The following is a 22,037-nucleotide window of genomic DNA, read 5'->3' on the forward strand; positions in this document are numbered from 1 at the left end:
AAATTATTTTTTAAATGAATAAATGCGATCATCCATCACTCACAGACTTCAAATATTCAAAAATAATGAAATCGAATCTTTCTTTTCCACATCCCCATTTGAATATAATATTCGAATCGAAAACTAAAACAAAGAAAAATTATTAAACTGTATAGAATAAGTATAAAAAAATTATATGTAAATTAAAAAAATATTATTTATTCAAGAACAAAAAATCGAAATCAGAAGAGTCAAAATTTAAAAATAAATACTTTTGTCCTGAATTTTAAAAGTGTACCAAGGAAAAAAGTTTCGTTAAATTTTTGTGTAAAAAAGTTAGCCGAAAATTCAGGACAATAGATATTTAAAACTACTGCAATTGCACAAAAAAACGAATGAATCTCATCTATAGCGTCTCTATCGAGTGATTTAAAATCTAAGGAAGCTTAACTTTTCCTTATTTTTCTAATTAAAGAGACTAAGAGAGTAAAATGCTTCCTTAATTTTTGAAGAATTTCGATCTCTACCTGTCTGTGTCTTGTGTGCACTTATTCCTATAGTCCGTGCGATTAAATATTTACAAAAAGAAAAAGAAAACCAAAAAAAAAAAATGTATAATTGAAAATCGCATGGATTATTTGGCAGCCTTTTATCGAAAGAAAGGCTGGTCACAACATAGTATATCAAATTTCCGTTGTAACTTGAAAAACGGACGCTGCAAATAAATGTTTCTATTGCAAAAAAAAAAATATTTTTCTATTTTCCATATTCACATTCAAACTCTCTCTCTCCATAATGATCCACAACTTTTGAATGTTCAAATGAACGAAATATTTTTCACGAAAAACACAATAACTTTAGAAAATAACAATTTTCTAGGACTTTGATCAAAATTCCCTGAGTTTTCCAGGTTTTTTCAAGGTTTATAAAATTTTCTGACATTTACAGATTTTCCCAGTTTCCAGGTTGCGTAACAAACCTCTTTTATAGTGACGCAAAATTATTGTAATAAAAATTTAATTTTAAGAAGAAATAAATAAATTTCATTCATTTGAACGTTCAGAATTTTCGGGGACAATCTCCATAAACTTTTAAAGGAGTAAAAAGTTAGATGTATTTATTTTATTAATTTATTTTCAATATTCGTAAATATTGCCTATTTCTAAAAATCACAAATTTCTCTCAATGTTTCGATTTTTTTTCCTTTTTCGATTTTTTTCGTTTAGAACGTTCTTTATCTTTGTCTTTATGCTTATGTTTTTTCTTCTCTTTTTTCGATTTTTTCACTTTTGTTCGTTTTTCACTACTTTTCTTTTTATCACGCACAGAAGTGTCTTTGGAGAGTGATTTTTTTGAGAATTGTTCCTCGATATTTTTTGATTGATCAACACGTGAAGGGAATGGTGAAAGTTCGCTGGTAATTTCAATAACATCGGGTGATGCTGTTCGGGTGGCAGATGCTTCTTTATTGTTATCAGCTGGCGATGCGGGACCAACTAAACTATCGAGATCCAATTTTGCAAAGATGCCTCTTGGTGGTGATGTATTTCGTTGAACGTTAATTTCAGCCGGTTGTCCAATCAAGACTGACTTTACGATTTCACTGTCAATACCATCTTCTGTTTCTGAATTTGAATCCTCACTGCTACTGAGAAAAATTGCTTTGAAAAGATCTCGTTTCTCTTGAATTTTATCTTTTGGTTCGTCACAATTTTCCTGTTCCTCTTCTTTTTCTAAATCGGAAATTTTTCTTTTCTCTTGGCCAAAGATCTTTTCATAAGTTTCTTCGAATGTTTTTTCCTTTTCGGTCATTTTTTCGTTTTCGTTATTTTCACTTTTTGTTGTTGCTTCACATTTGATTTCTTTTTCTAAGATTGTTGATGTTTGGAATTTTGAGACTCCACTGGAAAAGTCCAATGAATCGAAGACAGAAAACTTCTTTTTCTTCTTTTCGGTTTCCATTGAACAACCAACATTTGGTTCTGCAACGTTGAATCTTTTGCAAACGAGGCTGGATGGTTGCCAGATTATTCTTTCTCTTGTTAGTTTACCGAACATTTTCATTTTAGCAGCCTCCTTCATTTGATTGGTAATTCCTTCTGGTTCGGTGAAAACTGATGGATTCATGACGTTGCTGACGAATTTTTGATCCATTGTATTTTCTTTTTGAGTATTTTTAACATCCTCAGAATTCGTAAGTTTTGCCGCTTGTTCGAACTCCGTTTTCTCTTGATTTCTTTCCCATTCGCTCATTGTTAGAGGTTGAAGTGTATCAAGTTTGTGAGTTTCTCCTTGTTTATCCAAGTCGAGATATTTTTCGAATCTTTTCTGTTTATCGGGATTGGCAATGAAAAGTTTTAATGAAGAATTACTTGTTTCTGCAGTTGAATCTACTTTTTTATCTGTTTCCTGATTTTCTTGAAATTGTTCTGAATTTTTAAGACTTCCATCAACATTCAAACCAGATCCCATGACTCCACCTTTCACGAAACTCGATGAATAGAGTTTATCTAACCACGATGAAGATGCTTCGACTGCAGCGGCATTTTTTCTCTCTTCCTCCAATTTTTGCCGTTCGGCAACTTGTTCGCGTCCGTGGAGATTTAACGTCTTAGCTATTATTTTTGCAGCTGGTGATATTTCATCAATTTTAATAGATCTATTAGAATTACCTGCATCATCTGAATTCCTTGATATCGACGGTTCGCCAATAATAGCGGCTCTTGTTTCTGCATTCAAATTTTGACCACCATATTTTACATCTTGAAAATTCCTCCTCGGTGGTGACTCAATTGGAGGATAAAATCGACTCTTTCGAACAACATGAACAGCTTTGAAATCCTTTGGCAAATCGGGAGGTTCAAAAAATTTTCTACGAGGTAACGAATTTTTTGCAAGTACAAAACCCTCTAGTGATCCACTACCTGAAGAATTGTCAGCTTTACCTTGACTCCATTTTGATTTTGATTTCTTTGACGGACCCAATTCAAAATCGTAATTTGACATATCATCCCTCGCGTAAATATCCATATCCTCGGCTTCAAAGGCACCAACTCCAAACGCCTGACCAGTAACGGAGAATTTTTTATTTTTCTCCTGAACACGAAATGTTTGCGGTTCAAATAGATTTATATGTCCAGAGAGGATTGGTCGCTTATCCAGTCCAGTATAGCCGATTCCAAAAAAATTGTCCTTTGGATTAATTCTAGAAATAAATATTAATAATGTAACACATAAATAAAAAAATTATAATTGTATTTTATTTGAGGGAAAATTATTACAAAAAAGACAGTTAAATATTACCTAAATGGTTCATAATCGTCAGGGGCAAATTTAATTTCCGAATATTCATCATCTGTTGATTCTGAATCACTTTCTTCGTCCTCTTTTTTCTGAGTAGGCATATAGCAAGTGTAGACTTTTACTTTTTCATGTTGTTTCTTAACTTTAGCTTTTTCTTTTTTTGTCAATCGTGGTCCAACGCCCTGTCCTGGTTTCCAGCCCATTTTTTTAAGTAACTTCACTCCTATTCTGTCCCTGTTGAAATAAACACAAAAAATTAAAGTAGAAATTAATGAATACTAAATAAATAACAATAATAATAAAAATAATAGTAATAAAAAAATAATAATAATTACAATAATAAAAATAGTAGTAATAAAAGTTGCTATTTGCTTTTTTGTTTCCTAACTTTTTAAATAATTTTTCTTTTTAAATATGTTTAAAATTTTTAAATTAATGTACTGAAAATCATTGAATTCTTGTAAAGTTTTTTTTTAAAAAAATTTGAAAATAATTGAATTCATTTCAAGAATTTTATCTGAATTTTTGAAAATAATTTAATTTTTTGAAGGAATTTTATCAAAAATATTGAAAATATTGATTTTTTTAAAAAAGAATTTCATGAAAATTGTTAAAACTAAATTGAATTTATATTAAAATTCTTGAAAATAGTCGAATTTAATTAATATTTTTAAAAATAATTGTACTCTTTCTACAAATTTGATTAAAATTGTATTGAAAATAATAATTTAATTCTGCCGAAGAATTTTATTATTTATGAGAGTAATGAAATTCTTGCTTAAAATTTTATTAAAATGTTTAAATAATAAACAAGAATATTTAATATTATGTACTTAACAAGTGAATTCTTTAAATTTTGAATCTGTAATCATTCAAAAATTGGTGTTTATTCTTGAAAATATAACATTTTTTAACTTATAAAATAAAAATAGATGGAAAACCGCGTTTTGCGCGAATTCATTTGATAGTAATAATAATAAATAGAAAATATTAAAAAAATAATAAAACTTTAACTTGAATAGAAAGGAAAATCTAAAAATAAAATAATTACTTGACAGGTTTAATGAGATTTTCCAAGACAGGCGTCCCAGGAATTGGACCGTCATTAATTTGCCGATTTAGTTTCCTCTTAGTTCCTCTTTGATTAGTGTCTGCGTAATCTTGAGTAACTCGTATTCCAGTGGGCGCAATTCCAAATTCACCGGTGTCTTCCTCATCCATAAAGTCCTCGGGCCTTTGAGTAATGTTCTCAAATCTTTTTTTACGAGAGGACTTAAATTGTTGAGGTTGCCATCCATCTCGTGTTCCAACAGAATTAAAGTATCCAGCCGAGAAACCACCTGTAAAGGCTCCATGAAATCTACGTCTTCCCTGTTCATCAACGGCAACTTGATCTTGAATTGACACTGGTTTCTTTCGTGGTAAATTATCTGCAGAAACACAAAACAAAATTATATTTTTGCATTAATATTCTGCTTGATTGCATTGAACACACGATAAATAATTTCCCGGCCTTTTGTCCAAATAGCGTTAATTAATATTCCACAATTGTCAAAAATAAAAACAATAACAATTGTATTGTCTCTTGTCAAAACAATAGTGGGAAAAATGTAGTAACAGTATTGTTACTTTGACCAAAAGCAAATTTTACATATAGAGAGAGATTTGAGATGATTTTTTAATTAGAAACACTTATGTTTTTTTAACATTACTTTAGTACTAATTAGAAAATACCGAAAATACACAATTTTGACAAACCTTCATCTAGAGGATCAAGTGGACATCCGTATTTTGCATAATTTTCCTCTTCTGAATCACTCATTTTTATTGAAGTAAAGATATTGCAATTAACACTTTTAATCTTAATTAAACTAGCATTTCAATTACTGTTGAATGTTGTTTATTATAATCATTGTTAATTAAACAAATAATCGTAACTTAATACGTTACGTTTTTATTTATCTTTTGAGGTTATGTTCGACGCGACATCTACCGTTAAACACGTGTCAACTAAAAAGTCGTCTGCTACAAACCGCGTGATTCAAATTCAAAACATAAAAATACACTTTCTTTAGATTAAAAATTAGAAAGAAAACCAAGAAAACTATTAAATTAACAATTAAAATTAAGAATCTAAAAATAAGAATTTTGTTACAGTTAAATTAAAAACGTACATTCGTCATTTTAAAAAATTTCCGTATGTGATATAGAATTTGACAGGAAATAAACATAACCTCAATTTATTTAAAATGATTAAAGTCTTGTGTAAGCAAAATTAATTTAATATTTATTTAGAATAATTTACAAGATTATTCTTTATAAAAAAGCGAAATTAAGAAAAGATAAAAACTAAATTAATAAAACCGAAATTATTAACAGTGCGTTTATATTCTCGTTTTTTTGCGAGGTTTTGCGTGTTTCTCTACAAAGCACCTAGTGCGCAAATTGACCTGAATGACAGTGTTGTTATCAATAACAATTGACAGATAAAAAATTGGGCCGATATGGCCGGATACAATCTTCTTCTCTTTCGCAGGTGTTTGTCAATAAATGGTAAGCAAATTAAACATATTATAATAAATAATAATTCCTCGATTTTGCATTAAAGTGTTTACATCGTTTACATTAACCAGAAAGGGGTAAACCGCCATTACCCTATACTTCCCTCATCATAAAGTGCGGATATATTTATTAAAAATTATTAACTAATTAGTAAAATTTCCAAGAAATCAATATTCCAGACGTTTATTAGTTGTGTTTGAAAATTAAAAATTGTGTTTTTAATTTTCAATTAAAAAAAACCAATTACAAACTTCGCAATAGTTATAAACATAGTGCGAAGGAATCATAATTTTACAGATTATAAATGTACGTATTGCAAAACGGTAAATATATCAATTTTATCTTACTTAAAAATATATTTCTAGAGTATAATTAAAATTCTATTTATTAATCTAAAAATAAATAACATTTTAGCAACATAACCTCAAAATGAATGATCACGATAAGGAAATACCGGCTTCTCTCAGTCAGCAAATTGAAATTTTACTTCAAGGAGATGATCCAATAAAAGCTGTGGACATTATTAATGATGAAACAAATCTCGATGCACTTAAAGAATCATCTTGGAATATCGTCAAAATTGTGACTCCATATTTAAAAATTGAAAATGCAAAGGAAAATGCCCAATTATTCAAGACTTGTGAAACGATTCTCAACGTCGTCGCAGAGAAATGTAAACCATCCGAGACAGTTTTGGAAATATTGGAGGAAATCGAGAACGAAGAGAACGATGTAAAATTATTCGCATTATTAAAGCCATTAAAACGAGCATTACAACGATTGGAGGATAAGAGTAAATCTTTCGATTGGTGCACGAATACGATAAAATATTACATCGATGGTCTTCCGCCTTATGAAAATAAAATCGCTTTTGAAGAAATCGATTCGGAGGGATGTAGAATTATTGATCTTTACAAGGAAATTCTGTTGTTTTTAAAACCGTTCATTGAAGAATCATCGATTCGTGAAGGAAATATTAGTCCAATTCGAAATCATTTGCTTAGTTTACTTCTCTCATTGCTGGGTAAACCTTTGTGTCAATTGCCAGAAAGTTTACGATCTGTTAAAGATATTTCCGAAATGATAGTGATTAATATTTGTAAATTAACTGGAGATTGCTTTCGATTTCTTTCAATAGTTGTCGAACGAGATAAACGGAGCAATGAATCGGAAAACAAGTCCGATCTCTTTGAATCAACATGGCAAGTTTCAAATTTATCTTACGCTAATTTTTATTATTATTTACTCACCAAGGAATCGTTAATTGAAAATATTCCCCAAGTTTATGATTTGGAATACATTCTACACAATTGTTTCTATCTCGCCTACGTCTTTCTCGAGAAAACCGAACCAATTTTCGTTTCTAAAGGTCTGAGTCTCATTGAATCGATCATTGATCGACCGGAAAAGTATTCTCTAAGTCAACAAACATTGGAATTTTCAGTGCATTCGAAATTATTCTCCTGCTTGACGCAAGTGATAATTTACTGTGAATCGGATAAGGAACGAAAGAGAGCTTTGAAAATTTTCAAAAGTTACATTGATTTATTTACAATTCAAGCGAGATATCAAGTTCTTTTACAACTCTATAAGGTGACCAAACATTCCGGACTTTTGAGTTTAATTAGTGTAATTGTCAAAGATTCGGTAATCATGTGCCTTGAGAGGAATCCACCATTGAATTATTTTCTCGGATCAAATTTGCATAGTTTACTTTCAATTGTCTGCAATTTACAACATGGAAGTGCGACCGATTTAATTGAAATTGCCGAGGAGATTATTGCTGCTTTGAATTTGCTTCGTTTTCTATCGATTCGTGACAGTGAGAACGTTACTGGCTTTTGGAATTATGTGGAAAATCTGGAGAAATATTATTTAAAGGATCTACGAACTGGAATCGATTTAAGTCGTGCTCACTGGAAATTAAAATTAAATGATTTGAATGAAGAGAAGAATTTATCGAAATCAAAGAAGGCGGAAATTGATAATGTGACCGTGACAGTTGGTGGTGAAAATTTATCAATGTTGCCTATCAGTGAGAAAATTAAATTTACCCATCAGGCGTTAAATGCCTTGGACATGATTGAAATTGTCTTGATCCGCGTTAATGAATGTCTGGAGAATCATCGTCTTAAATTCGCCTCGAAAAATTAAAATCTAAAAATTAAATTTAAATATTAACAATAAGTTTTTTTTCTACCTGATCTGTAAATTCGAATGAATTTTGTATATTTTTGAAATAAATAATTTTAATATCTTAAAGAATGCTAAATACTTAATTTATTTATCATTTAAACAAAGTAGAATTCAACAATAATTATTTTTCAATTCACTTTGTAGGTTTCAGAAATATCTGGACCTCGAGAACTTTATTTTCCGAAGAGGCGAAAAATACATCTACCGAGGGAAGTGGTTCAAATACCGAAACCGAAGAAGAGTACGAGAAAAATATCGAATCGAAAATTTTGAATGCTTCACTAAAATTTGTACATAATTACGGATGGAGTCAGCAGGCAATCAGTGCTGGTAATTGAATTCTCCCGAAGAATTTTATTAAAGTTTTTAAAAATCATAATTTAATTTTTTTGAAGAATTTCTTTGAATTTTTTTTAAATAATGGAGTTTTTTTAAATAATTTTAATTGAAAATTTTGAAAGCAATTGAATTTTATGAAGAATTTTATTAAAAGTGAATTGAAAATAATTGAATTCTTGCGAAGAATTTTACTATTTATAAAAATAATTGAATTGTATAATAATAATAAATTGAGATTAAAAAATTGATTGATAATTAAAGGGAAAGAATTATAAAAATTAAGAAGAAAGAATTATATACGTATTAATTTTATTGAAGGTGCGGAATCCATTGGTTATCCAGGAGTTATTCACGGAATGTTTCCAAATGGAGGAGCAGATTTAGTTCAGCATTTTTATTCCTCCTGTAATCAGGAACTAAATGAAATGCTGAGGGCAAAGGCTTTGGCGATTGAAGAAAATCCTTCGGAACCAAAACCAACAGCTGAGGTTCAAGTCCGTGAGGCAATGGAAAATAGATTAAGAATGTTGGTACCGTACAAAAAATCCTGGCCTCAAGCAATGGCTCTTTTAGTCGTACCACCAAATGTACCAAAGTCTATAGCTAATATTTTAACACTCGTTGATGATATTTGTTACTACGCTGGCGATAGATCTGTCGATGTAAGTTAAATTATCTCTTTTGTAAGAAAAATATTTGATAATCTTTTCTTATTCTTTTTCTTTCTTGTTCTATTTTTTATTAGTTTTGGTCGAAAATTGACTTTCGCTAATTTTATTTCTTATTATAATGTTTTGCTTATTTATTTTTACAGTATTTATTAATTTGAGTTTATTTTTAAATTTCAGTTCAATTGGTATACGAGAAGAATTGTTTTAGCTGGAATTTATAAAACAACGGAACTATATTTATTGCAAGACAACAGTGAAGATCACAAAGAGACCTGGAAATTTTTGGAGAGAAGAATAGAAGATGCTATTCAACTTCGTCGCGTACTTTCGATTCCAAACGATTTACCACCTCCAGATCAAGCTCTCAGCAAAGCCTCCGAAGCTGCAAGTGCAGCTTTCATAACAGTAAGAATTTCAATTTAATTTCAAAAAAAGTCAATTTAATCTAAATCTTCATCTAAAATTCAAGAAGTACTGAAATCAATTTTAATTGGCAAAAACTAATTGAAGAATATTTGAATTTAAATTAAAAGTAAATTAATTACTTGTATATCTTTTCAGGCACGAAATATACTTGGTATCAGTTGGAGAAATAGGTAAAGAAGTTTGAAATTTTTCAAATTTTAGATACTTGAATTATTTTGTGAAATTATAATTTTTATTATAAAAAAAAATGATTATAAAAATTGTTTGAAAAAAAATTTAATTTCCATTGTATGAAATTTTTATTCTACACTATTTTTAGTTATTGTTTATAGTATAAAAAAAGGTTTTCAGTATACTTTAAAAAAGAACATTAACATCAGTCTTAATATATTTATTTAATTCAATTATCGACTTGTTTATAATTGTACTTGAGAAAGTCAACAGTATTTTAATTGATAAAGATGAATTACGAATTATGAAACTAATCACTAATGATAAACACTTAATTTACTGGAAACATTTGTTTTCTACTTTGGAAATTCATTAAAATGCTTTCAACTTACACACTTTCAATTTTCTTAACTCTTTCATTCATATTTACTGGTTGACATTTTGGTTTTGAATATTTTCCTTACATTTTTTTTTATTTCTAATGCCTATCGTTATTAATATATATAACTATTATATATTTTCTTCTATTAAAAACATTTTATTTGCTCAACGAAGATATTAAAGAATTTCTTTCAAATCATTCACTTATTTTTTTTTCGAAGAAAGAAGTTCATTCTAATTTTCAATAAAATATAATTTTCAAGTCTTTCAAATTTCCCTTTTTAAGGGAAGCAAATTAACAAATTTGAATATTTATTTACTTAATTTTTCTTATAGAAATTTAAAATTATTCAAACGAATTTCCAATTTTTTTTAAATTGCAATAATCACAAAAAGATTTTTGAGCATTTGAAAAATTTTCATAAAAATTGTTCAATTTTTGAACAAATTTAAATGAAAAATTGTTTTTTACTTATAAAAGCAAGAGTTTATTTTTTCTTAAATAAAAAAATAGATCTGAATTCAAAAATAATTTTTTTAGGCCATGAGAAATTCATTTATAAAATTTCTAATTTCCGATCAATTAAAATTCAATTTATTTTAATTAATTCTAATTTCTAATAAAATTCACTTTTGGATTTTTAATAAAAAATTTAAAGTAAATTCGATAAATGTTCTGTATAATTATTGCCACATTTTTAACAATACTTAATCAACTAACTTTGTTGAAAAATTTCCGATTTCTAGACCAAAAAGAAAGCCTTTTTAATTTCGACTTGACTATATTTTGAAGCAACTCTCAGTATTAGAAATAAAATTTGGCCTGAATTTGATATATATGTACATATATAACGTTTACGTGAGAAACACGTAGATTAAAATCTATAACAACTAAAAAATGGAGCCTCCTTAAAAAAGATATCTAAAAAGAAAAGATGAGAAATAAGAAAATCTATATCGAACATCTGGAAAAGTAGTTTTACAACTAATGTGCGAAGAAAGTGGTACTTATTTTTTTTTTGGTCTTATCACATTAATAATACGCTTCCTCGATATATTCTCTAATCGGTTTTGGTAAAGGCAGCTTGTGAATATTGTCCAGTCTTGTATTTTGTCTGATAACAAAGCGACAGAGATACTGAAGACTTCTCACTTGAGTAAATCGACTCACCGGTTTTGTCAATCTCACCGGGAACGATGGCTGTGCAGGATTTCTTGAACGCGAATAGCAAAATATTGACGACTGACTAAATGTCATTGAATGATTAATTAGATCAACCACAGAAGTATAAACTTGATTCTCCGAATGATTGCACAAAGAAAATAATCCACTGCTGTATTCCATTCGTGAATGACGAATTTTCCCAACTGACTTGAAACTTAATGTTAATAAATACCTGGAAATGAAAAAATCCATAAGTAAATGTAAATAATTACTAACTGAGATTTTATAATTGAGGGCCTGCATACAATAACAACCGCTGCGCTTGGTTGTAGGGGATAATACCAGCCAGACGCAGTGAGAGCCTCTGGGCCGTTCACTGCTACCTGACTGGTACTATCCCCTTCAACCAAGCGCAGCGGTTGTTATTGTATGCAGGCCCTCAATTACTGTAAATTTTTTCTTTATTGTAGATTTTTCTTTAATGTAAATTTTTCTTTACTGCAAATGTTTCCTTATTGTAAATTTTTCTTTATTAAATAATTCAATTTTTGTGCAAATTAAAAAAGAATTTTTCAAACGAATTCAATTATTTTCTAAAATTTTTATAAATTCTTCGAAAAAATTCAATTATCTATATTTCTAAATAGTAAAATCCTTCGAAACAATTCAATTATGTTTATAAATAGTAAAATTATTTAAATTTATTTATTTAATTTAATTTAAATTTATTTAAATTTCGTAAAAAAGTTACGAAATAAAAGCAAACAACAATTACCGGAATACAATGATTATTAAAATAGATAGATTGAAAAAAAACCTGCAATCTGAAGAATCCCTAATTAGAAATGCACCATCCGGTTCGGAAGTTAATTTTGAATCAGCTTCATCTCTGGATATCGGTCCCCAGTACCATCCATATTTACTGAGTTTTAATAATTCCCCTATTAATGTTGCCTTTGTTCCGCTTTTTCCCTCTGAATCGTTCTTATTTGTATTATCACGATGCTCATTATTATTTTTCATTTCTTCCAATTGTGATAAATCACTTCCATTTGTTTGAGAATTTCGAAAACTTGTCTCTCCTTTCTGTGAAACATCAGCATTGAGATTGTCTTGTGATTTTTCTGCTTCTGAATTTATTGAATCATTTTGAGATGAGACGTATTCATTGAGCCTGGGAATTCGTTCAGTTTCTGATAAATTTTGTCCATTACACATTAAAGCCGCTATGTAAGAATTCACTGGATTCGAAGAATCTCTTGCTTGCTCATTATTTTTAATTTGTTCCTGAATATCACTGGATCTTTCTGATAAATTATTTATCGATATTTCATTCTCTTGTACTTTAGTCTGAAGGGAATAAAATTGAAAATTGATTTAAAAATTATGGAGTAGGTAATTACACAATAATTAAGAATTTAACTTACCCTTTGTCTTGATTTGCTTGGCATGAGTTTCTTAAATTGTAATTTTTTCTTGAGATTTTTAAGAAAATCAGAATTTCTTCCAGAAGATGGTTCATTTTTAATTGACTCACAATTTTCCTCTAATTTCGACGAACTTTCTTTTCTATTTTTGAGATGAAAATTAAAATACTTTCCAGTAAGTTTAGAAATTTTGGAATTTCCATTAACACTTGAGCCATCTGATATTGGAGTTTCTTCTGAATTTGAATTTAACATTTTGAAGATATTGTTGAATGTGTAATTATATAGTATAATTACAGTAACAATAAAATTTTGTAATTATTGTTGGTGATGACACTTCATATGATTGGAAAATCTCTGTAGAAAGTAACAAATTTCCAATACTTTCTTAATAGACTCATTTGTGAGTGATTTAGTTTAGTATTAATTGCAACAATTAAAACAAATAACAATAAACTTAATTTTCATAACAATGTTGGATGCAAGACAACAACTATGTCAGGGTTGGACCACTTTATCAAGCAATGCGTAAAATGTCATTACTGTCGTTAGTGGAGAAAATTGTCGACCAATTGTAAATAGACTCGAGAATTTTTCCACCAATGAGAGAGAGAATTTATAGAAGTACGCAAATAAGTACTGAACTTGGCTTAATTAACAACAAAGTTTAAACTTGAGGGCATTGTAAAAGTGGTAACTGTATAAATAATATATCAAAAATGTCAATTCATATGCATTTTAATAAAGAAGAAATTCCGGAAAAAGAATCTGTTCTACACCTGATGCCATGTAAAATTCATGGCGATGAATCTGCAAAAGTTTCCTCTTATTTTGAACCGTATATTCGACAGGAAAATGATGAATGTGAGTTTTTTTAGGTTATAAATTGTTGACAGGTGGTGAATGTTTATAAATTGTTTATTTCTCCCTTTAACAATATATTGTTTTCTTTGTTTTATTATAACCTTTCATATATTATATAGGGTATTTATATTCTTAAATCATTAAAATAATTACTATAATAGAATTTCTACTGCAATAGAATTATAAACAATAAAATTAATTATATGAAATTAAAATTTAATTTTTATAGACAAATTTCTATATTTTTCAAATAAGGTTTACAAGCAACATTTCGAGGCTATCTTCTTCAAGGAAAAAAGGTCACAGTACCTAAAGGTTATTCTGGCATAACATTCTTTGAATACAAGAAGCCTGACACTGAAAATACGGAAAGAAATATTTACTCTAATGGAAAATTCTCTGAATTTACTTACTGGAATTATGACAAAATACCTTCTAAAAACGACGCTTTAGTTGCCGCTTTAGATTGGATTGACATTGCCGAGGCTGTAAGTAATTTTTTTCTAAAAGAAAACGTTTCTTTCAAAGGAAACAAATAATTTTTTTTTAATTGCTTTCAAACTTTTTTCAGCTTCACGTTCCAGAAAAATCGGACGACAAATCATAGCGAAAGGAAAATATATTTTTTTTAAACTAAATTAATTATACGTAAGTTAATTTAAATAATTTTTAACGAATTAGTGAAAAACATTGAAAGTCAATAAGATATTTTGAAAATAAAAATAGACTGTATACGAAAATACCATTTTTTTTGTTATATTTTTTTAATGGAAATTTGTATCTAAAATAATGATAAAACATTAAATAAGATTCTTATAAATATTTTAATATGCTAATTTTTTCACAATCATACATGAAATCCATACATTCGTGAATATTGAAGTATAAATACAGTAATTAAATTAAGTGTAGAAAATATTTTAATACTTTCCTTATTATATATTATACTTCATGCAGTCTCGATATTTAGCTGATTATTTATTCTCAAGAAAGATTTAATATTTTTTAAATAATACTTTCTTTGAGTTGAACAATAATAAGAAAATTTACGCAATTTTTTAAAACTTTGTTTCAAACAAATTAAAACTTACAACTAACAACGAATCTCAAATAATACTTTTATGTATAAATTATTTTTCTTAAATACATAATATTTTCACAGATGTTAAAATTTCTATTGCAAAGAAACTTTAATAGACAAAATTATCTAAATTTTGCAAACTATTCTTCTACAGTGTGATTATGTTCGTGTAAATTTTTGCAGATTTAACGTTGGTCTTTAAATATTTTTTTTTTTTTTTGGTCTTGTGTGTTTATCAATCACAAGTATTCCTCTTATTTTTTTCAGCAATATACAATTGTCAAGCGTGAATATTAAATTCTTAATTCTAATTATTTCATAGCCTGTAAAAGCTGTCTAATTTCAGCAAAATTCTAAAGCACTAGAATTCATAGAATAGTTAGCTCACTCTAACAATAGTATATTATTAAAAATTCTAGTTCCGTTATTTAAAAAAAACAAAAATTTCCCCATACAAACAAAAACAGTCATTTGGGTATAAAAAGTGCGCAATTTTTTTTTATATACAATTCTCGCTTAGAATAGATTAAAATATCAGTTTGGAAATTTATCACGTTCAAATTCTACATTTATTTAAAACACACAATTCTTTCATTCCATAATATTTCCAATATTGTACTTTGGAAAAAAGGATTTGGCTATATTGAGCGTATATAACACTCCTAAAATTCAGGAGATCCATTTCAGCTTTAGATAAGTTTTGTTCTTTAAAAAACTTTTTTTTCGAATTTTTCACGTAAAAAAATCTAATTTTTTCAATATTTTATAAAAAGGGAAATAATAATAATAATTCGAATAATAAATGAAATTATTATTATTATTTAAAAGAATGTAATTGTATAAAAGTTTTTAAAAAATTCCCATTAGATTTTCTGAAAGACTTCCTTGGAGATCAGAATGTAAAAAAGTGTCGATTAAATAGCTATTAAAACTTTGTATAAAAATTGTAAATAAATTCTACACGTATATATTTATATCAAATCAGACTATAAATTTCTAGAAGAACTTACAAGTGACTAGAGTCTTAAGAAAGAAATTATCGCTGAATCATTATACCCTGTTCATGGAAATAACAGAATACCGATAACAACAATTCGTAATTTTTATCGTTTTTCTAAAAAAAATAAAACAATACGGTTATCTTTTTAAAAATAACAAATATAACGAGTATTGTAATTCATTTACTAATTAAGATAAGAGACCCGGTAAAAAAGAATTTCTGAAAGTTGATTGTAGTTTCATTTCATTTGAATTTCAATCTTAAAATTAAAATTAAAATTAAAATTAATTTTAAATTCAATATTAAGATCAAATTTATACTTTATAGAAATTAATATTAATTAATATTTAATATTAATATTTTAAGATAAATACAACAAAATACGAAAAGTTGTTATCGAAATAACATTAAATATTTTGTTCTTTTTTTTTGTTCTGTTTTTGGAAAATTACGTAAAAGTACCTAAATCAGAGCCCTGATGATACTTCGATTGCTCCTGTTGTTGTTTTATAAAAGCGCTGAGTCTATTCAACAGAAATTGTTTATCATGACCCTCGAGGACCAACTGATTTTTCAAAACAGTCACCATATGTTTATTCGCAGTGGCAACGGCGAAATAATAATAAACAAGTAGAGCCAAGAGGACAAATGCCGGCACACCAAAACCGGCAGTGCCAAGAAATGAGAAAAACGATTGTAGCCATTCGGGAAATCTTGTGAATGTCACCACCATCAGTGACCAAACATTCTTTAATTCCTTAAATGGACCACAAGCCTTGGATGGAGTTAATTTCACCACATAATAACCAATTGGAATAATAGCCAAAATATAAGTTATCAATAGAACAAACATAAATAAAGATTTTGATCGACTTGTCCTGTAGACTTGACTCGACGGTGTACTATTAACAAGACAAGCGAATTTCTTAATGTAGAAAATAAGAAATGATCCAATTGTCGCCACCAATGGCAAGAGTGGTACAAAAAATGCTCCCAACCAACAAATTGTCTGCGAATAAACAACATCCAATACTTGTTTTGGTAAATCAAATTGTTGCTCGCCAATGAAGCGGAGTATTTTATTTTCCGAATGTCGTGCCAATAGGGAACGTGGGAAATTAATGAATATCGTCAAAACAATTTGAGTGATAAAATCAGTGAGATAGAGTTTCAAAAATTGTTGACCAACAAAAGTTTCCCAACACAACGGTCGATTTGTTGTTTCATTTGTGCATTCATTTTCACCAACTTCGCCGACAATTTTCATGTAGAAATTTGTGAGTAAAACAGCCAGCGATGCAAGTCGAAGAAAAATTGTACGAAACAAAGTGACACGAACGACAAACAATGGACTATAATTTTCAAGTGTCACAAGATAACGAAATATAAATGGCACGATAATATTTAATCCAACAATACAAATATAGGGCAAGAATTCAAATAAAATCTGACCAAGTGTATTAAATGAAAATGTCACACTATAGTCGTGAGCAATTTTTGTGCTTACTTGACGAAATGAAAAATCAATAACCCAATAAATAAAAATTCCACAACAAGCAAGCACCATAAGAACAATTGCATTGACAAAAAGACGAATAAAATATAATTTTACTTTCTCCTCTTTCGTTCGATTTTGCCTCTCCTCCTCCAATCGTTCCGATTCAAGGAGAACTTTCATCTCATTAAACAACGCCTTGTGCTTAATTTCACCAGCCTTCTCATTATTTATACAATAATCCCAACCGCCAAATATCAAATTACAATACTGATAAAATTGTCCCTCACCCTCGACGACTCTCTCACGAAATTCCCTCGCCGACGATCGAACAATTGCTATTAAACTGACAGAAAATATTGCCATCATCACGCCAACATAGGCCAATGGTAGATCGTAGAAAAAAGCCGAATTTCCATATGAATTATGAGAGTAATAACCATAGAATAGTAGAGTATATTCGAGAAAATTATTTCCCTGCATAAAATCGGCAATTACGTCTAATTCCTTCGAACCATTTGTATATTGTTCACTGCAACATTCAATAACACTGGTGTTCGTACCATTTGTCATGTTGCATATTTCCTGAATCGGTGGTTCTAGAACTATTGTCGGTAATATTAAAAATACGAAAATTATGAGAAACAATGATAAATTGAGAAAAAGGAGCCATTTGATGAAGAGAAAATAGGCAACAATACCCATACCAAAATTACCGCCAATCTTCTTTAAACTGCTGTTCCAGAGGGAAATTTTCGCATAAGTCTCCTTTACACGACTGCGAAATTGTTGCCAAACTTTTCTTCGTTGCCATTTTAATTGATCGAAACCCTGGAGTCTCAATTTTGTTGCACTCTTGAATAAGAAAAAAAGTATACATTAATAAAATTACTTGCTTTTCGGAAAAAGAGAAAATTTATGAAAATGGAAATATTTCAAGTATGCAGGGCTCGAACCAGTGGAACTATTTAAAAATACGGACTTTAAGGACCAAAAATGAAAAATTACGGACCAATTACTGACAAAAATAAAACCAGTCCGAGTCAAATAAGAAAACATTTTACTTAAAAGTATAAATTAAATTTTTCATAACTATAAAACATGAAGATATCGATAACTCCGAGTCGAAGACTCGGAGTGATTGAGTTCTTCATGTTTCACAATAATTAAAGATGACCGAGTGATAAAATTATTATTTTATATTAGAAGAGTATTATTACTTCAACTTATAAAATATTTTCATCATTTCAATTCAATTATTAATTTCTAGAATTTTTGAACAAAAATTCTTCTTTAAATGAATTATTTTTAATAATTTTTCAAAAAGTTCTTATTGAGAATTTTTAAATTCATTTGTATACAATACAAATTTACGAAAAATTTCGATTATTCGCAAATTCTTCATTTAAATATATTGTAGAAAAAAAACTTCAAAAAATAAATTCAAATTTTTAAATATTTTAAATTAAAACCTTTTCAAAATTAAATTGTTTCTAAAAATTCACGCAATTTAATATTCAATTATTACATAAAATTTTAACTGGAATTCATTTTTAAATCAATATTTAAATTAGAAAATTCTACGAGAATTCAATTATTTAAATACAAAAATAAATCATTTGTAGAATAACAGATTATTTCTTAAAATTGAATTCTCATAAAGAATTGTATCAAAAAATTGTTAAATAATTGAATAATTGAATAATAATTGAATTCTTTCGACAAATTTTAATAAAATTTTTAAGAATAATTACATATTTCGAGGAAATCGATTAAAATATTGTATTAAAAATAATTGAAATTCAGCGATGAGTTTTAATATTTATGAAAATAATTAAATTATTGCGAAGAAATTTTGAAAAAATTTGTAAATAATTAAATTCCTGCGAAATTTGTTATTATTTATAAAAATAATTAAATGTTTGTGTAGAATTTTATTAATTATCTTTTTAAATCATTGAATGCTTTTGGAAAATGTTATTAAAAAAGTAGTTATTGAAAATCAATAAATTGAGGAAAATTTTTGAAAATAATGACAAGAATTTAATTAAAATTTTTTTAAATAATTGAATTTTGGAGAAAAATTTTATTATTTTTATAAAGATAATTGAAATTTCGACAAGAATTATTTAATACTTTTAAAAATAATTGAATTCTTGTGAAGAATATTGTTATTTATGAAAATATTTGAATTTTGCAAAGAATTTTATTAAAATTTCTGAAAATAATTGAATTTCCGAGAAGAATTTTATTATTTTGAAAGATAATTGATATTTTGCCAAGAATTTTATTAAAATGTTTGAAAATAATTTAATTTCGGAGAATTATATTATTATTTATAAAGATAATTAAATTTTTGACCTGAATTTTTAAAAATTTTGAACATATTTGAATTTATGCGAAGAATTTGACTACTTTTGAAAATAATTGAATTTCTGCAATTATTTGTAACATCTCAAAAATTCAATTTTTTAGAATTCTTTTAACTAAAATTCTTCTATTTATTTTTTTTTTTTAATAATTAATTAAATACATAAGTATTTCAAAATTTAACTAATTTCAGAAGAATTTGAATTATTAAAATTCTTCAAAAATTCAAGTTCCTTTAAAATTTCTAATTAAATTTCTTCAAAATTCAATTATTTTTAATAATTAAGTTATTAATAATTAAATACATGTTGTAAAAATTTTTAACTGAAATTCATTTTAAGAACAATTTTATTAGAAAATTCTACTAGATTTCAATTATTCGAATACAAAAATAAGTAATTTATTGAATAATCAAATGTTTCTGAAAATTGTATTAAAAATAATTGAAATTCTGCGATAAGTTGTATTATTTATAAAAGTAATGGAATTATTGTGAAAATTTTTTTTAAAAATTTGTAAATAATTGAATTCCTGTAAAATTTTTATTATTTATGAAAATAATTAAATGTTTGAGTAGAATTTAATTTTTTTTTTTTGAATAATTGAATTCTTTTGGAAAATTTTATTAAAATTGTAGATATTAAAAATTATTGAATTGTGGAAAATAAAATAAAATTGAATTTTTGACGAGATTTTTTTTAAAGTTTATGAAAATAATTGAATTTTGGTGAAGAGTTTTATTATTTTTGAAAATAATTGAAATGATGACGAGAATTTAAAAAAATTGCCGAACATAATTGAATTTCTGCGAAGAATTATATTATTTTTGAAAATAATTAAATTTCAGCAATCATTTGTAACTTCTCAAAAATTCTCCAAATTATATCGTACAATGTACGAACTTTTCGTCCTTTTTGAAACAAATTACGGACTTTGCGGAAGTTTTTTCAAAAAAAATTAAAACAAATTTTTGAACCTTTACAGGATTTACGGACCTAGTTCGAGCCCTGACTGTATAAGAGAACTTTTTAATAATAAGAAAAAATAAATTACTTTTTAATTGCAGAATTTACCTGCAATTGATTTTTGAGTTGCATTTTCTGAGCCATACAAACGGGCATCGCTTTAATTTGCATTATTTCTTCCCATGTGCGTTCTTCGTTGGAGAGATTTTCTGATAAATCAGGAAGCATTGATACTTGAGCATCGTGAACATTTGTGGACATTCGTCTCGCGGTACTTGCGCAACGTGAACGGGTGCTTGTTCGTCTTCTCAGAGTTGTTCGTGGCTCGTGTCGAACTCTTTTTGTAGTCGCTTTATTCAATTTATATAATAGTTAATAAAATAGTTCATAATTAATTAAAACAAATGACAAAACAAATTGTTTAATTATCACTAAACAATTTTTTTTGAGTTGGCTGCGCATCTAGTTATTTAAGAAGACGAAGAAAAAGAAGAAGAAAAATAAAAAGGCGATAATTAAACAAATAATAAAATAAAGAACAAAAAAGTAAATAATTGAAAATAAAAATTCACTTATTCGGTTAAATAAACTCACCGACACGAGATTTTTTACTAGGAAGCAAAGTGGCTATATGTGAAGGATCTCTCTGTAAAGCCTGTTGCAAATCTGCCTCCATTGCAGCAGGATAACTTTCCTGATAAAATTCTGCTCCAGCTTCCTCCCAGCCATGTCCTCGATCACTTCGCTTTTTTCTTTCTCCTCCCGACATTTTTCAATTCTCTAAAAATCTCACTTTCTCGATTTTTTTTTTAATTTTGTGACATTTGAATAGAAAACAATCCACACCTGAAAGAACAATAAAAAAATTAATATTATGAGCAATGGTCAAATAATAAATAAACTATTAATAAACAAATAAAAAAAAATCAAATAAACAAAAAAATTCTAAACTTGCCTGCATTTAATAAACAAATACAATTAATTATTTTCACTTATTCAACTATTCTGTTTTTGCAAAAAACAATACAAAAATAACTTAATTTGAACTAATTTTTTAAAAAGTACAATAATTATCAATTTTATACATAGCAAAAAAAAAACAAAACAATTGACATCAAAGTGCGTGAAAAAAGCGCCCAGCAACAATGGACCCTCCTTTGAATTTTGTAAAATTTAGGGTGTAAAAAACAAAAATACAATCAAGTGGAACTATTCTAATAGGAAAATAGCAAAATGAGCAATATTCCATCAAGTTAAGTGTACATTTAGTTGATAAAAGGGAATTTTTAATTCAAGTTTAAGATGATTAATTCACAAGATTCACGAACCTAGATATAAATGACAAGCACAATAGAGGGTAATAAACTTATTTTGATATTTACTTTTTTTTGCAATTATTCAATGTTTAATTCTTCATATAAACGGATCCGATACATCACACCAGAAGACAAATAGTTACTGGAACAATGAATAAAGCGCGTCAGCATTGTGTGCAATTTTTTTTTTTTAGAAAAATTGAATTTTTATTGTTAAATGAGCTGATAAAAGATAAGGAACAAGAAACTTCTCTTGATCCTGCGATACTGAGAATTTAGCCAAGGGTATCAAATCAGTGTTGCCAACACTGAGAATGTCCTGATTT

The 22,037-nt window shown here is 27.6% G+C and overlaps 6 protein-coding genes across 8 annotated transcripts; 3 read left to right on the forward strand and 3 right to left on the reverse strand.

Moving 5' to 3' along the window:
• Positions 1-1,104: 1,104 nt before the first annotated feature.
• Positions 1,105-5,282, reverse strand: LOC122508448 (G patch domain-containing protein 1 homolog). Its single transcript, XM_043621808.1, has 4 exons — positions 5,041-5,282; positions 4,334-4,712; positions 3,283-3,516; positions 1,105-3,184 (listed from the first exon to the last, which is right to left on the reverse strand). Exons 1-4 carry the CDS (start codon positions 5,102-5,104, stop codon positions 1,162-1,164), a joined length of 2,700 nt encoding a protein of 899 aa, XP_043477743.1. The 5' UTR covers positions 5,105-5,282; the 3' UTR covers positions 1,105-1,161.
• A 243-nt stretch (positions 5,283-5,525) lies between these two features.
• LOC122508453 (ubiquinone biosynthesis protein COQ9, mitochondrial) lies at positions 5,526-10,038 on the forward strand. Its single transcript, XM_043621814.1, has 5 exons — positions 5,526-5,835; positions 8,185-8,370; positions 8,698-9,041; positions 9,228-9,455; positions 9,612-10,038. Exons 1-5 carry the CDS (start codon positions 5,787-5,789, stop codon positions 9,648-9,650), a joined length of 846 nt encoding a protein of 281 aa, XP_043477749.1. The 5' UTR covers positions 5,526-5,786; the 3' UTR covers positions 9,651-10,038.
• LOC122508450 (glomulin) lies at positions 5,891-8,106 on the forward strand. 2 transcript variants are annotated; one of them, XM_043621812.1, is made up of 2 exons: positions 5,891-6,167; positions 6,259-8,106. In XM_043621812.1, exon 2 carries the CDS (start codon positions 6,274-6,276, stop codon positions 7,996-7,998), a length of 1,725 nt encoding a protein of 574 aa, XP_043477747.1. In that variant the 5' UTR covers positions 5,891-6,167; positions 6,259-6,273; the 3' UTR covers positions 7,999-8,106. The 2 variants fall into 2 exon arrangements, with proteins under 2 accessions (XP_043477747.1, XP_043477746.1); XM_043621811.1 differs by having other exon boundaries at positions 5,892-6,150.
• Positions 10,039-10,575: 537 nt separating the features above from the next.
• Positions 10,576-13,129, reverse strand: LOC122508452 (suppressor of cytokine signaling 6). Its single transcript, XM_043621813.1, has 3 exons — positions 12,621-13,129; positions 12,011-12,543; positions 10,576-11,425 (listed from the first exon to the last, which is right to left on the reverse strand). Exons 1-3 carry the CDS (start codon positions 12,873-12,875, stop codon positions 11,062-11,064), a joined length of 1,152 nt encoding a protein of 383 aa, XP_043477748.1. The 5' UTR covers positions 12,876-13,129; the 3' UTR covers positions 10,576-11,061.
• Positions 13,130-13,261: 132 nt separating this feature from the next.
• On the forward strand, positions 13,262-14,306 carry LOC122508455 (ribonuclease H2 subunit C). Its single transcript, XM_043621820.1, has 3 exons — positions 13,262-13,484; positions 13,740-13,972; positions 14,056-14,306. The coding sequence occupies exons 1-3, from the start codon at positions 13,340-13,342 to the stop codon at positions 14,089-14,091; spliced, it is 414 nt and encodes a 137-aa protein (XP_043477755.1). The 5' UTR covers positions 13,262-13,339; the 3' UTR covers positions 14,092-14,306.
• Positions 14,307-15,169: 863 nt separating this feature from the next.
• On the reverse strand, positions 15,170-22,006 carry LOC122508449 (transmembrane channel-like protein 7). Of its 2 annotated transcripts, none has more exons than XM_043621809.1 (4): positions 21,778-22,006; positions 20,990-21,241; positions 20,504-20,745; positions 15,170-17,915 (listed from the first exon to the last, which is right to left on the reverse strand). In XM_043621809.1, the coding sequence occupies exons 2-4, from the start codon at positions 21,162-21,164 to the stop codon at positions 16,014-16,016; spliced, it is 2,319 nt and encodes a 772-aa protein (XP_043477744.1). In that variant the 5' UTR covers positions 21,165-21,241; positions 21,778-22,006; the 3' UTR covers positions 15,170-16,013. The 2 variants fall into 2 exon arrangements, with proteins under 2 accessions (XP_043477744.1, XP_043477745.1); XM_043621810.1 differs by having other exon boundaries at positions 21,724-22,006.
• Positions 22,007-22,037: the final 31 nt, after the last annotated feature.

This window comes from Leptopilina heterotoma, unplaced genomic scaffold (assembly GCF_015476425.1).
Source record: "Leptopilina heterotoma isolate Lh14 unplaced genomic scaffold, ASM1547642v1 Lhet_54, whole genome shotgun sequence".
NCBI lineage: Eukaryota > Metazoa > Arthropoda > Insecta > Hymenoptera > Figitidae > Leptopilina > Leptopilina heterotoma.

Excerpts from the sequence above, each read along its gene's own strand:
- LOC122508448 (XM_043621808.1), bottom strand. The coding sequence starts at position 5,104 with ATGAGTGATTCAGAAGAGGAAAATTATGCAAAATACGGATGTCCACTT. Across the intron at positions 4,713-5,040 it reads ACTTGATCCTCTAGATGAAG|ATAATTTACCACGAAAGAAA; the intron begins GTTTGTCAAAAT and ends GTGTTTCTGCAG. Across the intron at positions 3,517-4,333 it reads AATCTCATTAAACCTGTCAA|GGACAGAATAGGAGTGAAGT; the intron begins GTAATTATTTTA and ends TTATTTCAACAG.
- LOC122508453 (XM_043621814.1), top strand. The coding sequence starts at position 5,787 with ATGGCCGGATACAATCTTCTTCTCTTTCGCAGGTGTTTGTCAATAAAT. Across the intron at positions 5,836-8,184 it reads CAGGTGTTTGTCAATAAATG|GTTTCAGAAATATCTGGACC; the intron begins GTAAGCAAATTA and ends TTCACTTTGTAG. Across the intron at positions 9,042-9,227 it reads CTGGCGATAGATCTGTCGAT|TTCAATTGGTATACGAGAAG; the intron begins GTAAGTTAAATT and ends TTTAAATTTCAG.
- LOC122508450 (XM_043621812.1), top strand. The coding sequence starts at position 6,274 with ATGAATGATCACGATAAGGAAATACCGGCTTCTCTCAGTCAGCAAATT.
- LOC122508452 (XM_043621813.1), bottom strand. The coding sequence starts at position 12,875 with ATGTTAAATTCAAATTCAGAAGAAACTCCAATATCAGATGGCTCAAGT. Across the intron at positions 12,544-12,620 it reads CAAGCAAATCAAGACAAAGG|ACTAAAGTACAAGAGAATGA; the intron begins GTAAGTTAAATT and ends TATTCCCTTCAG. Across the intron at positions 11,426-12,010 it reads AGGGATTCTTCAGATTGCAG|GTATTTATTAACATTAAGTT; the intron begins GTTTTTTTTCAA and ends TTTCATTTCCAG.
- LOC122508455 (XM_043621820.1), top strand. The coding sequence starts at position 13,340 with ATGTCAATTCATATGCATTTTAATAAAGAAGAAATTCCGGAAAAAGAA. Across the intron at positions 13,485-13,739 it reads TCGACAGGAAAATGATGAAT|GTTTACAAGCAACATTTCGA; the intron begins GTGAGTTTTTTT and ends TTTTCAAATAAG. Across the intron at positions 13,973-14,055 it reads GGATTGACATTGCCGAGGCT|CTTCACGTTCCAGAAAAATC; the intron begins GTAAGTAATTTT and ends AACTTTTTTCAG.
- LOC122508449 (XM_043621809.1), bottom strand. The coding sequence starts at position 21,164 with ATGTCGGGAGGAGAAAGAAAAAAGCGAAGTGATCGAGGACATGGCTGG. Across the intron at positions 20,746-20,989 it reads TAGTAAAAAATCTCGTGTCG|CGACTACAAAAAGAGTTCGA; the intron begins GTGAGTTTATTT and ends AATTGAATAAAG. Across the intron at positions 17,916-20,503 it reads AACTCAAAAATCAATTGCAG|AGTGCAACAAAATTGAGACT; the intron begins GTAAATTCTGCA and ends TTCTTATTCAAG.